The sequence below is a fragment of the Oryctolagus cuniculus genome, chromosome 1 (genome assembly GCF_964237555.1).
Source record: "Oryctolagus cuniculus chromosome 1, mOryCun1.1, whole genome shotgun sequence".
Taxonomy (NCBI): Eukaryota; Metazoa; Chordata; class Mammalia; order Lagomorpha; family Leporidae; genus Oryctolagus; species Oryctolagus cuniculus.
Genome location: NC_091432.1, coordinates 64,661,437 through 64,678,756, shown reverse-complemented (window position 1 = coordinate 64,678,756; position 17,320 = coordinate 64,661,437). Strand labels below are relative to the sequence as shown.

Sequence of the window (17,320 nt, the reverse complement as noted above, 5' to 3'; positions counted from 1 at the left end):
CCCCAAGGGCCCCTCAAATGAGAGACAAATCAAGTTCAACTAATAACTGAGCAACTACTACGTGCTAGTTCCTGGGGCTAGGACCACGGATGAATCCCACGGCATCCCTGTGTCCCCTTCTCCTGGGCCCACCTTGGTGATGGCACCCCCACCTGCCCAGGCAGTTCTGAAAGCCAGGAGCCAAGGGGCCGGCACTGTGGCGCAGCACGCTAAGCGGCCGCCTGCAATGCAGGCATCCCACATCAGGATGTCGGCTCTGGTCCCGGCGGCTCTGCTGCCGATCCATGTGCTTACGCGCCTGGGAAAGCCGCAGAAGAAGATGGCCCAAGTTCTTGGGCCCCTGCGACCAGGTGGGAGACCCAGATGGAGCTCTGCGTTCCTGGCTTCGGCCCAGACCAGCCCTGGAGTTATTTGGCGTTATTTGGGGAGTGGACCAGTCAATGAAACCTCTCTCTACCTCTCTCCCTCACGCGCACGTGGGCTTACTCTCTCTCACTCTCCCCTTCAAATACATAAATAAATCATAAAATAAATAAATAAAGACGCCAGGAGCCACAGGCTCTGAGTCTCAGCTCCACTCTGCCTCTTATTTGGCCTGCTTAGCCGTGGGAGCCACTTGGCAGCACTGTGCCTCAGGCTGCTCACCAGCAGAATGGTGAGTCCCTTCTCCCACGATGATGACGACGGGTGTGAGGCTCAGACCAGGAAGAGCTCTGCAAGCTTCGCTACCCTCACTCAACTCCATCCTCCCCCCGAGCCACACCCAGGCAGGCCCTGTGACTGCACCATCCTGACACGAATGGGAGTCACTGCCCCAGCCTCGGAGCAAGGCTGCCGGGGTCCCAACACCACACACGCCTTCCGGGCTCTGGACCTCAGCGCAGCCCCGCTGGGCCTGGGGCTGGTTCCCACCCTCACCTCCAGCAGGTACTGACTCAGGACCATGCCTTTTATCTGCTGGCCAGCTTCCGCCTGTCTGATCCCCAGGACAGAGCCAGCACTCATGGGTGGGAGGATCCCACTGGGGCAGGACTCAGCTCTCCTTCTCCTGCCTCCCCTCTCCCCCCATTATTTATTTAATAAATGTGGTCTGAGGCTCCACCAAGTGCCACAAACAGGAGGGCTTGGCAGGGGGACACCTGGTCAGAACTAGCACTGGGTCACAGAGGAGTGACCTGGGGGCTCCCACGCACAGCTCCACACCACTGCTCCCCAAAGACAGGGAGGGAGCTGCAGCAGCTGTGCGTCCCGGGGCGGAGTGGTCCCTAACTCCTGGGCTGGGAAGCCAAGGCGGACACATCCCCAGCCAGGACTCTGCCTGGCTCTGTCCAGGAAGGCGGGCAGACACAGAGGGTCAGAGGCAGCAGGAGGCAGGCAGAGTGAGCAAAGCCCAGGCTGAGGCCAGAGGGAGGGAGGAGGGACACATCCATGCATGCAGGCAAGGAGCCCTCAGGAGTCAAACGCCTGGTGGGAGTGAGAAGCAGCAGATGCCCTGGGGGAGAGGAGGCCTCCCCTGCCTAGGCCCTGGCCCAGGTGACAAAGTGAGGGGCAAAGAGTAATGCCTCACCCCACCCTCCTCCTCCTCCTCCTCCTCCTCCTCCTCCTCCTCTCCTCCTCCTCCAGCCTTGGGGCCAGGCCCAGGACTATTTTTAGCTGGGGCTGAATTTAGCTGTTCCCTCGGAAATTCCTCACCCGCCCCAGGCAACGCCCCCGCTGGCCTTGGGGAGAAGCCTGGAAGTGGCTGGTCCAGGCAGCACGGCATGGGGGGGCCGGGAGCAGCACGGAGCTACCTCGGGCCTCAGGCACCTGATGAAGAAGCAGAGGTGCAGACCAGGCCTGGGATCCAAGTTACTCCACTCCCAGAGCCCCTGATCCACTCTTGGGGGAGGCCTCAGGGGCCACTGTGCTGCAGGCCCGCTCTGTTCTCGGGGGCTATGGTACACGCATCACACAAGTGCGGCTGGCACGGCCACCAGCCCGTGCACCTGCCAGTCCCTCCACCCCCAGCTCCTGGGGGCCTGCACATTGCCCAACTCTACTGGCTTCTGCCACATCTGGACCCCCACTTCACAGATAGGGAAACCAAGGCAGAGTGACCCGTCCCTCCCCACGTGCGGTCCATTCAGGTCTCTGCCAGAAAGGCCGACTGGCGCTGCGCGCGGCAGCCCTGCTGCTCCTGGTGGCGCCCTGCTTACAAGGCAGGGGGCCTGCACTGGGGCAGGGGGGTGACTGAAGTTAGGCCTTGGGCAGCTGGGCACAGAGGCCGCGCCCCTTCCCCTTGCAGAGTGCAGAGGAAAGCTCCGCCCTGAGGCAGGGGTGACAGCCCCCACACCCTGTCCCACCGCCACCCCAGTTTCTGACAGGACCCCCACCTATCAGGACCTAAATTCAAACCCCTAGACCTCACCCCGACCCGATCTCCAGGTCTGTCCTCTTCCTGCTGTCGCCACATCCCCTGTGCAGGCTTCCCCTGTTCCTGCCCCTCCTAGTGCCCCCATCACTCCACAGCCACAGGACGCTGCCTGCCGTGGAAGTCAGCACTGCTTCTCAGCTCCTAGTCCTGCAGGCCCCCAGCTGTGCTTGGCACTCGAGGCTCCAAGCTGGGCTCATGCGCACGCACACACACACATATACTGCCTCTCCCAGCGGGTCAAACCCAGACCTCACCGCCTCCTCGGTTTCAGACCTGTCCCCCGGAATGCGGGTGCACTACTCCACCTCCCTCCCCTGTCCCAGTGGCTGCTTCTACCCAGCAGTCCAAGGCGGGGCTGCAGCAGCGGTCAGGTGCACAGGGGAGATTCCTGGGTGTGGCCTTGGGCTAGGCCCCTCCCCTGGCTGTGCCCTCGTTTCCCTATCTGCATAACGCAAGGCTGAGGGGTACTGGCAGGCTTTCCAGGGGGACCTGCATCCTGGCCCTCCTCTTCATCCTCCTGTCTTCCTGGCCTGCACAGAAGGATGACATCTCGCTATCAGGCCCCACCCCAGGGAGTCGGGAGGGCCGACGGGAGACCAGGAGCAAAGCCTCGGCGGCAAGGCTGAGAGATGGAGGCGGCTGTGGGGGAGGGTCCTTCTCCATCCTCCCAGCCGCTCCCTTCCACATCTGCTCCTTAACCTCCAGTGCCCTGTCCTGGGAACGGGCTGACTGCCTGTCCCGGGGGGAGAGAAGAGAGGGTCTCGGCGGTCCCACGAGGCCCGGCTGTGGGGCTGGCCGGCGGGAGCAGGGCTTGCTCACCCCCTGGGAACCGATAAACAGGAAACAGACGCTAACCCTGCACTTGCTCCCTGGGCCAGCCCCCTACTCCCCCCCCCCCCCCAGCAAAGGACCTGCCTTGCTTCTCCCAGAGCCCAGAATCTCAGGACTAAAGGACGTCAGCACCAAGAATTAACAACCTCAAAACCACACACAAAATCGAGATCAAAGGTCCAGGCTCTTAGAAAGGAACTCAGAATGCAGGACGGGGAACCAGCACTGTGGCACAGCGGGCTAAGCCTCCGCCTGCGGCGCTGGCATCCCATTTGGGGGCTGGTTCTAGTCCTGGCCGCTCCTCTTCTGATCCAGCTCTCTGCTATGGCCTGGGAAAACAGTGGAAGATGGCTCAAGTCCTTGGGCCCCTGCACCCATGTGAGAGACCTGGAAGAAACTCCTGGCTCTGGGCTTCGGATTGGCTCAGCTCCAGCCATTGCAGCCATCTGGGCGGGGGGGGGGGGGGGGGGTGTGAACCAGTAGATGGAAGACCTTTCTCTCTGTCTCTCCCTCTCACTGTCTATAACTCTACCTCTCAAATAAATGAATAAATAAAATCTTAAAAAAATAAATGCAGGAGGGAAGCCAGAGAGAGGAGCAAGGAGGGTGGGCGTGTGGCTCACCACCCACTGCTCGGTCCCTTCCCCCTCTCCCCTCTCCCTCCCTGGAGGGCCAAGATGCTGAAGCACTGCCCCTATTTGAGTGTGGCCAGGACCCCAACCTGCCCTGCTGGCTCTGGCTCTGCCCTCTGCCTCACAGCTGCAAAGAAGCGTGGAGAAGCTGAGAATGAGTCACAGCATCTCACTGACATTGCTTTAGCTCTTACCATGCACAAGCTCTCTTGCCATAGTTGCACTCCACCCCAACAATGACCTGCCACCGAGTGACAGAATCCTGCCTGGTATCAGACTGCAGGGCAGTCTTTGAGTGCTTGCCCCAGGGCCCCCACAGGCCACCGCCTTGGAAGCCCCTTAGACAGCACCAGGGTCACCACTTCCCAACATGGTGCTCGCGGGGTACATGGGAACCCCCTTCCATCTGCCCTCCCCACCGGAGGTATAAGCACTGCCCTTGATGGGCAACCCCTGGGAGAGAGGCAACTTCATCCACCCCCCCTCCCCAGGATCCCGCCTTCCCTGGTTGTCCTGGCTCAGAACTCCCCGGCCATCTGCTCTGGTCAGGAAACAGGGACATCTCCCAACTCCCCAGAGCCAGGCCCATCCCCAAAGGACCTCCTGGCACCTCTGTCCCTGTCCCTGTCCCTCACCCACCCTGGCTGAGGCCCCTGACAAGCCGGGATGGTATCTGAGCTTTCCCTCTGCATCCTCACTACCCATCAAGGGGCTCAGCGACTGCTGAATGAGTGAATGGCAAGTGCACACAGAAAAAAATAAAAGAAGGGGGCCAGTGTTGTGGCGTAGCAGGTTAAGTCACTGCCTGCAATGCCAGCAGCCTATATCACAGCACTGGTTCAAGTCCTGAGTGCTTCACTTCCCATCCAACTCTGCTAATGTCCCTGGGAAAGCAGTGGAAGATGGCCCTAATGCCTGGGCCCCTGCTACTCATGTGGAAGACCCAGATGGAATTCCAGGCTCCTAACTTTGGCCTGGTCCAGCCACAGCAATTGCCTCCATCTGGGGAGTGAACCAGCAGATGGAAGAGCAATCTCTCTCTTGCCTTCAAATAAATAAATAAAATCTTAAAAAGAAATGAAAGTGGGATAGACAAAATCGGCCTGAGTTCCAGGCTTTGCCCCAATACCAGGCCAGCACCTATCAGGGGCTCTGGATCTCAGGAGCCAAGAGCCTGGTCCCTTGTCCACCAGGGTGGTCAGCAGAATAATAGTCTCCCTCCCAAAGGGCCTGTGCTGTAGCACAGCAGGTTAAGCCACAGCCTGCAGTGCTGGCATACAAGATGGGTGCCAGTCTGAGTCCCAGCTGCTCCACTTACGATCCAGCTCCCTGCTAATGTGCCTGGTAAAGCAGCAGAAGATGGCCCAAGACCCTGGGCTCCGTACCCACATGGGAGACCCAGAAGAAGTTCCTGGCTCCTACTGCAGCCATTTGAGGGGTGAACCAATGGATAGAAGGTCTCTCTGTCTCTCTCCCTCTCCCTCTCTCCCTCCCCTCCCCCTCCCCCAAATTAAAGAAGAAGAAGGAGGAGGAGGAGGAGGCAGGAAGTTCAGAGTGAGAGAGAATTGAAGATTCTGTGTGCTGGCTCTGAAGCGGGAGGAAGGGACCACCAGCCAAGGAGTGCCAGCGGCCACCAGGCAATGGGAAACACAAGGCTACGGATTTCCCCATCACCTTCCAGAAGGAATGCAGCCCTGCTAGCACCTGGATGTTAGCCCAGTGAAACCCAGGCCGACTTCTAGCCTCCAGAACTGTCAAACAATATATGAGCTGTTTGAAGCCACTGAATGTCGTGTAATTTTCAGTAGCAGTCCTGGGAAACCAGCACACAGCCCACCTGCTGGCCGAGACCTCCAGAAGCAGTTCGTCCTCCCTCCTGGGTGCCCTGTGCCTCCCTTTGTGCCTGCTCCCTGCCCAGGGAGGGTCCTGCAGCCAAGTGACTTCCCCAAGCCCCTCCGGAAATAAACCAGAGGAAGTTTTAACATCGCAGGAGCAGTGGGAGCAGCAGCACCACTCGGGAACAGGCCTGGGAGCGAGCATCAAAGCCTGCCGCAAGTGTGGGAAAGACCCTGGGGGCGGGGGAGGGGGCCTGGCGGAGCCCTGGGGAGCAGCCAGGGCAGCAGCTGCGGACAGGGAAAGGACCACGGCAGGCCGTGCCCACTTCAGGCTGCAAGTGGCATCCTAGCCTGGTCTGCCTTTCCCACCAGCTGCAGGAGGCGGTTTTATCCGGGAGCGGGAGCGGGAACATGGAGGGATCTGCGTCTCTGGGGGAGGGCAGGGGGCGGGAGTACTCATTAAGGACTCACAGCAAGGAACTGCTGAGGCTCCGCTGGAACCCAGGTCTCCCAACTCCTGGTGCAGACCTCCAAGCTCTCTGCTACTGCAGGGGAGTTCCGGGAGCCCCTCCGGGGGCTCCGACGCCCCGGTTGGGACGGAGGCTCCAGCATGGCACGGGCTGGGGCTCACTCATCGCTCAGAGCCCGGCAGCCTGGCGGTTTTCTCTGCCTCCGTCCACCTCAGGAATCCACCAGAGGCCCTGGAAGCTGAACAGTGGAGGAGGGAAGGGGGTCAACTCCCAAGGGGGGCGGGCATCAGCTCCAAAAGGCTCCTCCTGCCCAGGGGACCCAGGGCCCCCGCTTCAGGACCTGCCAGCAAGGCGCCAGGCTGCCCGGGCACATTTCCCACTAAGTGCGCCAGGGCTGCGAGCCTTTCTGGGAGACATGGGTTCCCCTTCCCCCGCCCCGCCCCTAGTGTCCCTGCCAACTCTGCTCAGTGGGACTCCATGGGGCCAGTGTGCAGCCTGGGAGTCAGGACACCTGGGGCCAAATCCCACACTGGAGCCACGCAGGCAAACTTCTGCGGGCTCTGGGCCTGCTTCTTTCTCTCAACACTGGAGCCACAGAACGCCCACCCCGCTGGAGGATCAGATGGGAGGGGCAGGGCTGCCGCGGGGGTCATTGGTTCCCTGGCCTAGGAAACGTGCAAGCCGGAGCTGGCTGGGTGTCACAGGTGCTGCAGAGGAGACGCCAGGGCCACACGGCACTGATACCTGCTCCACTCCTCACCTTTCAGCCAAGCTCACGCAGGTCTGGAGCGGGGACCAAGGCAGCCCACAGCCGGGCCACTCTAGGGACTTTGTCAGTCCCTCCCAGCTACCCTGAATGGCCCCTCACCAGCTGCTAGCCACTGGAGAAGCCCAGAGTTCATCTTCAAGACTGGGGCCCGTGCCCTTGCCAAGCCCTCTAGGTTACAGCAGAAACCCCCACCCCCAGGCCCACGCTGCCAGCACCTCTTGCCCTCCTGAATGGCTTCATCTCTACTCCTGGCCCCCTGCAGCCCCCTCCACAGAGCAGCCCGAGCAGACCCTTGCGACAGGACCCGCCCCTTCCTGTTGGTCTACACTGCCCGCCTCTGCCCTCCCTCATGGCCACGCAGTTCTCCGGCCTCCCCACAGCTGCTCCTCTGTGTCCCAGATGCTCTTCCCCGACACGGCCACCCCACCCTCTCCTTCACTTCCTCCAGGCCTCCTGATCTGGGCTGGCAACATGATCGTCTCCAGCGAGACAGGTCTCCTGGCTGGCCTGGGCGCTCCCCAAGGGCGGACCTTGCTCAGTTTGCTGCGGTATCCCAGAGTCTGAGTGCCCGAACCGTCAGCTGCTCCCTGAGCACACAACAGGACGAACGCATGACCCTACCCAGGGCTGCCCGAGGCTGCGGAGCAAATCCCACACACACCGGCTGCTCCATTCTTTCCTGTCTCCTGCCTGCCCTGTGCCCTCCTCTCAAGCCCCTGTCTGTCTTCCAGTTTTCAAGGCCAAACCCAGGCTAAGCCTTCTCCAGGAGGCCTCGTGTGCCAGGCCACGGGCGGTTTCCTCTCCATCCTAAGCCCTCCCAGTTAGCTCCTAGATTCCAAGCTCGCCGCGTGCCTCGGCTGCCAGGCGGCCTGGGGCTGCCTCCGCCCCACTGCAGGGCTGCACGTGTAGCCTGAGAGATCACAGATGGGATCGTGGAAGCGGGAGGGGCAGGGCCCTACCCTGGGAGAGGGGGCTGGTGACAGGATTAGCAGCAGCCTCCCAAGCCCAGCTGGTCCCGGAAACGTAGCGCTGGAAAATGTCAGATTCCACCTGATCCATCCGCAGCCCTTCCAGGCTGGGGCGGACTCATTCCTGGACAGCACCCCGCCCCCAACAGCCCAGGGCCTCGGGGAGGAGTAGGCGGCTTGCGTGTGTGTGTGTGTGTGTGTGTGTGTGTGTGTGTGTTGTGGGGGGTGCTACAGAGGAAAGGGACAGCCCTTCTGCCTGTCCTCCCCCACGCCACCCTCCTCCTGCTGGGTGACAAGACATTTAATTATAGACATTCGGTACCACTCAGAATCCCAAATGTCCTAATCGTCTCAACCCACCCCCCATCGTCCCGCCCTGCACTGAGACAGTATCCATGGGAAAAAAATCACAGCAAAAAGTCAAGGAGGGAAAGGAGAGGAACACCCCCTCCTGGGGGGGGGGGTGTCCCAGCCAAGAGAAGTGAAGGTCAGTGTGTAGCCCAGGCCTTTCTCAGCCAGGAAGGGAGCCAGCTGGGCAAGCAGGTGCTGAGGCCGGGGAGAGGACCAAGGCCAGGGTTCTGGTGCTGGGGCCTGGCTCTGTGCAGCCTTTCAGATCTAGCACTCTCCGGCTCTGAGTCTCAAAGTTCCTCCCAGCCCTGGCAAACCCAATAACTGCTGTGAAAGTGTTCAAGCTAGAGAGGATGTGCAGGAGATACCCCCAAATCAGGTGGCTGGCAAACCCCACTAAGAAACAGGGACCCCTCGGGCCCTGCCCCGGGAGACCCCAGTACGCTGGGATTCAGGGTCTGCGAGTCTAAGACGCCCACAGCTTTCACATCCCAGGGACAAAACAACTGGTGTCTCCCACATAGTATGTACTTAACGTCAGCCACCATCAGGCTGTTCCAAAGTGCTCACGGCCTGCGAGAGCATCCCTCGGAGAGACAGGTCACCTCCTGTTTCCGAGCCACAGCTGTCGCATGTGTCACACGGGTGCCAGGCACCTGAGACAGGAAGGCTGGCCCACAAGACTGGGAAGGGGCAGCCCTGGTGGGAAGAGCCGCTGATCAGCCAGGCTAGCGCGGGCCTGAGTGGAAGCAGTGAGAACACGGGAGACGAGGGCCAGAAGGCTGAGACAGCTCTGCCTCGTCACCTCCAAGCTGGCTGGCAAGCAGCTGTGCCCAGAACAGGGGCCCCGTGAGCTGTCCGGCACACTCCCCATGGTCCCAGGCTCTCACGGCCCCTACAAGAAGCCGCCTTTCTCCCCGCCCAGCGCCACCGGTGACTCCTTCCCTCTTCTGCAGGCTGAGCACTTCCCATTGATCCTCAAAGACCAGGCAGTCCTAGGGAGAGGGGCAGCTGCATTGTGGTACAACGGGTTAATCCACTGCCATGACAACAATGGCCACGCCGGCATCCCATATGGGCGCCAGTTAGAGTGCTGGCTGCTCCACTTCCTATCTGGCTTCCTGCTAGTGTGCCTGGGAAAGAAGCAGAGGATGACCCAAGTGCTTGGGTCCCTCACATACGTGGAAGACCCAAAAGAAGCTCCATTGCGGCCATTTGGGGAGTGAACCAACAGAAGGAGGAGCTCTCTCTGTCTCTGTAACTCTGACTTTCAAGTCAAAAAGAAGAAAAAGGAAGGAAGGGAGGGAGGGAGGGAGGGAGGGAGGGAGGGAGGGAAAGAAATCAGCAGGGGAGGAAGGGAGGGGGCCAAGCCTGGGGACTGAGGAGCAGTGTGTGTAGGGGGCAGGCAGTCCTCTCTCCCTCTCTCCTGTTCGCACAGAGGCAAGGACCACACCACCCACTTCTGTAAGAGCGCACCAGCCACAGACGATTACCCCCATTTACAGATGGAGGTGAGGCACAGGGTAGGGACATGGCGGATCCTAGGATCTGGGGCTGCGGCTCCCACCCTGCCCTTGTAATTACAGACTCAACACTCTCCCCACTGGGGGCCAGGAATAGGGGAGAGCAAGCTGGGCCTGGACAAGTGGGAGAAGGCTTAGAGGCCAGAGACGGCGTCCTCCTAGGGCTGGGAGGAGCCCAGGGACGAGGCCTGCCCACTGTGTCCCCGGGGAGGCTGGCCAGCCCTGCAAAAGTCCCCAGCTCCTCTCTGGGTCTCAGTGCCTCCTCTGAGGACTCCCCTGTGCCCTTGGCTCACCCCTGCCTTGCATTCTAGGCTCCCAGAGGTCTTTTCATGGGAAAGGAGAGAGCCCCTGGCTGGGCTTCCTTAGCTTGGCGGTACATTTGGGGGCACCTGAGCTGCCCTAACAGGCCCTCAGAGGACAGTTCCAAACCCCGCCCATGCCTACTGGCTGCCTGCTGCTCCTGCAGCCTCCAGGAGAACCACCGGTGCCAGGACAGGAGGGACACAGGGACAGGACGGACACAGAGAGGAAAGAGTTCAGAGGGGTCGTGAATGCTGGGAGTGGGCAGTGACCAAATTCGTCCAGAGTTTAAGGGTTTCCAGGCTTCTCACAGTCAAGGAGCACAGCAGGAGTGGGAGCCGCCACGAAGTGACCCCAGGCCATCCCTGAGCTCAGTCCAGGACCCAGAACCTAGCCTCTAACCCAGATGCAGGCCACACACCTTCTAGAACCTGTCTGAGCCCACAGCCACAAACTCCAGGGACGAGCTGAAACCTGTGGGAGCCTCAGGGACAGCGAGCCCCCGGGGTCAGGGTCTGGCCCCCGCAGGTCAGCATCTCAGAGGCACAGCAGGGTACGCCAGCGGGGGCCCCTCCACCCACAGAGGCAGCACTGCCTGCGGGGGCCAGAACTTCGCCCACCTCTCTAAAGGCTCCCGGGCTGCTCAGGCTCAGCAGGTCCCTCCCTGACTCATCCTCCCCAGACAGCCTCATCACCTGGAAGCTCTTCTAAAGGGAAGAGGCTCTGGCAGAACAGGGCTCCAAGAGCGCCCCCAAATTTGCACGGTGCTACCAGGATTGAAACACAGGGACCAGCTTGTCCACACAGCCGTCCCCTAATTTCATACGTAGGGAGGTCAAGGCACAGAGAAAGGCCAATGTCGCCCAGCAAAGGCCACGAGAGGCTCCAGCCTCTGCTGCTCTGTAAAGTAACCTCTTGCACCTCCCCAACTCTCCCAGGCCCAGAAGCAGACCTGCATTCTGACTCGCCAGAGGAAGCCCCCCAAGAAAGGGTAAACTCTTGTCAACCATGGGCCCCTAGCCCAGACTGCCTACAAGGGCTCCGGCCAACAGGACGTGAAGGCTCAGAGAAAGTCTGAGCCTGTGCTGGTGCCATTGCCCCTCACTCCTCCCACGTGATCACAACAAAGAACTGCACAGGAACCGGCGCTGTGGCGTAGTGGGCGCTGTGGCGTAGTGGGTTAAGATGCTGCCTGCACCCTGGCATCCCTGTATGTGGACTGGTTCAAGCCCTGGCTGCTCCACTTCTGATCCAGCTCCCTGCTGGTGTGCCTGGGAAAGCAGCAGACCACAGCCCAAGTGTTTGGGCCCCTGCACCCACATGGGAGACCTGGAAGAAGCTCCTGGCTCCTGGCTTTGGCCTGGCTCAGCCATGGCTGTTGTGGCCATTTAGGGAGTGAACCAGTGGATGGAAGACCTCTTTCCCTCTCTCTGTGACTCTACCAAATGAATAAAATAAACCTTAAAAAAAAAAAAAGAAAAACCCACATAAGAATTTTGAGAACCAGCCCAGAGACTAGATAAAGTCCTCCATAAATGAGCACACAGAACACCTTGGAACAGACGGGAACCTGTGACATCAGCGCCAGCAGAAGCCAGAAGCCTCCGCAGGGCCTGAGCAGACAGCAGCCCTGTGTCATTAGCACTCTCAAAAGCCACTGGGTACCTCCAGATAAGCACTCTCCAGCCTGGCACCTGCCCAGGGAGGACACGCAAAGGCTTCTGCAGCCAGCCACGCCCACAGCCTGCCTCCACCCCGCCCCAAGGACTCACCACTTGTGGCTTGCTGCAGCACTTGCTAGCAGGAGTCACTTCAGGGGGCTTGGTCTCAGCAGGGGCCGGTGGGGTCGGAGTCAGGCAGGGCGCAGTGGCCGCAGGGCCTGCCCCCGACGGGAGGGTCAGCATGTACTGCTTGGTAACATCCTCGAGTGATGGTGCCTGCAGTGTGGAGTGGGCTCGGCTAGGGAAGCCCACGGGCTCTGGCACAGCCACGGGGGGCCCAGCTGATGTCGGTGGCTCGGGCACCACGATAGGCATAAAGGTGGCAGGCACACTGGCATGGCGAACGTGTTTGGAGGAAGGCTGAACCTGTCCACGGCCGCCAGCCTGGTCCCCAGAGCTCTCCTCACTCCGCATCTCCTGGTGACTACTCCGGGCTGGCCGCTTCTTGGAGCCCCTTCGGATGAGCCGCGGGGACAGAACATCGGCCAGCTTGGGGTCCAGGTGGAAGTCAGGGTGGGCGGTGGAGGAGGCGGGCGGCCCCTCAGGTAGGACCCTCTCCGACTGCGCCCGGCTCCTGGCGGCACTGGGCTCTCCTGGCTCTGGCCGCCGCTCCGCGAGGATGGGCTCGCTGCTGGACGGAGGTAGCGCAGGCTCAACCTCTCGGATGGGCTCCCCTCCTGGGCCCTGGAAGCCAGGCCCGGCCAGCTCCCCACGGCGGCTGGGGTCACTCAGAGATTTCTTCTTGGGGGCTTTGCCAGAGACCCTGTTGTCTGCCACACTCCCCAAGGCACTGGGGCCCTGAACAAGGCTCTCAATAACCTCCTGATACCCCTTGCTCTCTTCGCTGCCCACAGACCAGTCACTGTGGCCACTGGTCAAGCCCTCATCCACAGCTGGGGTGGCCAGAAGCCCCATCTTGGGACTCAGTGAGCCCAGGAGGTTGCTGTCCACGGAAAACCCAGAGGGCTCCTCAGAGGTGGCAGACCGGTGGCGCTGTGGAATCGGGTCACTCAGGGACCTGTAGGCCTCGGCCTCTCCGTTGCTCAGTTCAGGGCCACCAGGGCCTGATGGTGGGGCTTTGCGTCGCCGGCGGAGCGCACCTGGCGTGGGAGGGGTCTCAGAGGACATCAGGGTCCACCCGCCCAGACTGTCCTCTGTCCCGGGGCCATGGTGGTTCATCTGGGCAGAGGAGGAGGACGAGGAGGAGGAGAGTGGTCGCCACACCCCTGAGGTACCCAGGCCACAGAAGTCTGCAACAGGAGGCTCTGGGTCCGCCCCGATGCCCTCATCCGTCAGGCTGGACTCAGGGCCCGAGAGCTCCTCCTGGGACCGCCGGCCTCGGGTCATGTCCCCTGCCCAGGAAGGGACATCAGTTCCATCATCCTGCTGTGCACCCATGCGCTGGATCTTCTCAAAAACCTGCCGGGCCTCCTGCACATACTGATCCTGGACCACCATGGGCAGTGGATCCTCCTCAGTGCCTGGGCCTGCCAGCAAGAGCTCCGAGGAGCTGGGCTTCAGGGTGCTGGTGCGGGACAGGCGGCGGGTCGTGGGCTTCTCGGAGCAGGTAAACGACTTTGCCCTGCGCAGGGTGGCCGTCAGGTCTTTGAGTGTGGGGCGGGGGCAGGGCGATGCTGGCACTGGGGTGGGCGTGGGCCTCAGTGGCTCCCCAGGGCCGCCCACTGTGGCGGCAGCAGAAGGTGAGTCTCGGCCATCCAGGGGGCTGCTCCCGCGGCTCCTGCCCGGCTTTCGGACTCTCAGCTCTGAAAGATCTGCCCGCAGGAAACTGAGCAGGGTCAGTGTCTCCGAGGCGATGTCTGGATTGGACAGGGATTTGCGCTGGCGGCTCTTATCCAGCTCCAGGCCTCCGTCCCTCAAAGCCCTGGAGGTGCCCATGGATGCCTTGGGGCGGGCTCGAGCCTGGGGCCGCAGCAGGAGCCCCTCCCCAGCTCCAAAGCTCGGGGAGCGGTACACGGAACCCCGGCTGGACCACAGATCGTCATCTTTGAGGGTTTCCGTGCTGGAGTACCGGCTACTCCCGCGAGAGCCCACGGGGCTGGCCAGGTACGCGGGAAAGCTCACCTTGGCCACACGGAAAGCTCCTCCCACGGTGTCGGGCACAGGCCTCGATCCCTCCTGGGCACCCGGGACGCCTGGCGGTGAGCCAGTACCCCACTCACAGGGGCCCTCCTCGCTCGGGGCTGGAGGGGATATTGGGGGCTCAGGGCTCCTGGCTCCCCCTTCTGAGTCCATGCTGCCCAGATTTAACCCTTCGCCGTCCGGCCTGCAGTCCCGATCCAGCAGGGAGCTTCCAGGCCTGAGCCTCGACCTCTCTCTCCGGAGTTGGCCTCCCTCACCATCTTGGTCCTCGTCACTGCCCGAGGAGTCGCCGCCGTGGTAGGCCGGACTCTGCGCCCCAGGCGGCGGCAGCCGGCCCTCTTCTTCCTCCTCGCTGGAGCTGGCAACCCGGCTTCGGCTGACAGGATAGGAGGAGGCGATGGAGGAGGAGGAGGAGCAGCAGGAGGCCCGGGCCCCGGCCTGCGGTTGGGAGAAGCTATGCCAAGAATGTAAACCATCCGCCGGACGCTGCACCCGCTCCTGCTGCTGCTGTTGCTGCCGCCGCCTCTCCTCCGTCCCCGGCCCCGGCAGCGGCCGCGCAGAACGCAGGCCAGCCAAAGGGAAGCACGTCCGAGGCGGCGGCGTCGGGGGCTGCCTGGGCTCCCGGACCGGGGGCTCCCACGCGGCGACGTCGGGGCTCGGCGTCCCCCTGGCCTCGGAGTCCGCACTGGGCCGCCTGGAGCCGGGGCCGCCGAACAGCTTGCGCATCTCGGTGACGCTGGGCCAGGCCCCTCGCGCGGCGCCCTCGGCCGCTTCCTCAGCGGCCCCGGGGGAGACGCACCCGTCCCGCGCGCCGGCCGCGTCGTCGTCCAGACGCGGCGCGTCGAAGCGCCGGGAGAGCTGGCGCACCGAGGGTGAGAGGCTGCGGAGCGGGCGCGGCTGCGCGGGGGCGGCCGGGGGCCCCGACGCCAGCTTGGACACGCGCCGGGAGGGCTGGCCCGGGACGGTCGCCGCCGGCCGGCACGAGGCACGGCGCCGCAGCCCGGGGGTGTCCGCGCCCCCCTCCCTCGGCCCGGGCCCGCCGCTCCAGCGCTCCAGCAGCTTGAAGGAGACGCTGCGGTACAGCGGGGGCCGGGGCGCCCCGTCCGCCATGGCGGCGGGCGCACTCCGGGGGGGCTGGCCTCGCGAGTCGCGGCCAAGCCCCCCCCCCCGCGCCGCCGCACGCCCCGGCTCCGGAGGGGCGCAGCGGCCGCGCTGCAAAGGCCGGGTCCTGGCCCGCGGCGCGCGGGGCTTGGGGCGGGTCGTGCACACCCGCGCAGAGGTTCGGCTCAAGTTTCTGCGGCCGCGGGCGGCTCGGACTCCATCCCGAGCGGCCCCTCCCGCCTCAGGGCCGAGCCCCCGCCCAGGGCGCAGCGGTCCGGGACATCGCGGCTGGGCCGGGCGGGGTCCCGGCGCTCCGTTCCTCGGCTCCGCGTCCGCCCGGCGGCCGGCCCGTCTCCCCCGCGCTCCCGCACCCGCGCCAGTTCCCGCTCCCTCCCCCTCGCCTGCTCGCTCTCCGCTCCCTTTTGTTGCAAATAAACTTTGTGGCGGAGGGAAGGGGGCGGGGGGCGGGGCCTCGCGCCCAAAAGAGGGGGTGGGCTCCGGGCGCGCGCGCCGCGGGGAGCGGGAGGGGGCAGGGAACGGGGAGGAGCCGAAGGAGGAAAGAGATGCGGGCTCCCCCCGCACGCCTGCCTGGGCGCCCTCCCCAGCCGAGCTGCCCCTGGGGACTGGCCAGGCTTGCGCAAGCTCTGAGCGCCGTCAGCCGCTGCCTGAGGGCTCCGACCTGGCCACAAAGTCCCGTACACACCGACACTCAGGTACACAGACACCCTCCCCGGACTGCCAGAGGGGTGGGACTCCACGCCTGGCGAGCCGTGGGTGCCGGGGGCCGACCGCGGCGCTGGCCGCTCGCAGCCCTGCCCCTCGCCCCGCCCCGTGGCGGCTCCAGCTCTGGTCCCGCCCACTCGGCCGCTCGCAGCCCCGCCCCTCGCCCCGCCCCGTGGCGGCTCCGGCTCTGGTCCCGCCCACTCTCCCGCCACTCGCGCTCCCCAGCGCCCAGCTGTCCCCCCTCCCTGCGACTTTCCAGCGCGGAGCGTGGCTTAACCCGCGATTCCAACAGCTCCACCCGTGGACACGCCCACTCACCCGTAGCCACGCCCCCTACTTGCCCTGAGGTCTGGGCGGTGCCTCTCTTCTAAGGTCCGCCCCGCTCCCCGCCTCCTCGGTCCGCGGCATTGCAGGGTACGTGACTCTTGTGCCCTCTGCCGGCTGTCTCCCAACCGGCTGAGCCCTAGATCCATAAAGCGGCTGCACGGGGCCTACAAGAGTCCGGAGCGTTAGGAAGACCTCGCTTCTTTTCAGTGGTTTCCTCGTCCCTTCATCTTTCCAAAACTTCGCGAAGCGCTCGGCCTCACACAAAAGGAGCTTCGTTGGGAACGTCCTCGATTTCCCACTGCCACACCCGCACTCCTACCTGCGGCTGCCCCTTCCTGCTGCTGGAAGGTGCAGGTCTCTGCTGTCGTCCTCTGGCTGGTCTCACGTTATTCTGGGTCCTGGGGTGTCACCCCTTGCCCACTCCCTCTTGTCTCTGCCAGATCCCATTCACGCCCCTGGACCCAGCTGAAAAAGCAGGGCTTTCCCTAAGAATGAGTGAGTGAGTAATGGCTTACGGAATGCCTACCACGTCTGGATAACATCATTCAGTTAATCCTCGAACCACCCGTGGAGGTAGGGCTTCCACTGTAGGTCATGAGGGAGAAGTGACTGACCAGCATCACAGACAGGAAATGGCAGCTCCAGTGTGACCCAAATTCCAAGCACTGCCCTCCAAGCCTGAGGAAGGAGGAGGATCTCTCTGAGGCCCCAGCAGCCTCCTCCCCCGCCCCCTCCCCCTGGGGGAGAGCCTAGTCTGACCTGCGCTGCCCCCAGCACTGCTCCGGCCCCTCCAGCCCCTGCTCAGTCTGTGCTTTCCCCAGCCCAGCCCAGGCGGGGAGGGCCCCTCCGGGGAGGAGAGTGGGCATGGGGGTGGGGCAGGGATTGCCTGGCTGCCCACGCGAGCAGGCATGTTCTGTTAGCTGTCCTGGCCCTGCTCGCTGCTTACCCAGGACCCTCTGGCAGCCCCTTGGGTGATGGACAAGGCCCTTCTGGGAGGGCGCTGGGTGGAACCTGGCCTTCAGGGACCTTTGCACGCCACAGAGGTGATGGGCGAGGGAAGGAGCTCTCTGGCAGGCTGCTGCCTCTCATCCCTGCCCTGCTGTGTGACCCTGGCTATGTCTCTACTCTTCCCTGGCTGCCCCGGGCTCCTGTGAAAAGTGAGCAGCAAGTCACTCTCTGGCTCTGATGTGGTTTGTGTAGCGCCGCTCTCCCAGGAGTCACTGTCTTCCCCCACCATAGTGGCTGCCACCATCTGAAGT

The 17,320-nt window shown here is 63.2% G+C and overlaps 1 protein-coding gene across 1 annotated transcript in view; it reads right to left on the bottom strand.

Moving 5' to 3' along the window:
• ARHGEF17 (Rho guanine nucleotide exchange factor 17) overlaps positions 1–15,450 on the bottom strand; it is a 58,469-nt gene extending 43,019 nt beyond the window's left edge. Inside the window, exon 1 of the mRNA XM_008267755.3 lies at positions 11,862–15,450. Coding sequence (XP_008265977.3) covers positions 11,862–15,020 — 3,159 coding nt within the window. The 5' untranslated portion in view covers positions 15,021–15,450. The remainder of the gene's footprint in view (positions 1–11,861) is intronic.
• Positions 15,451–17,320: the final 1,870 nt, after the last annotated feature.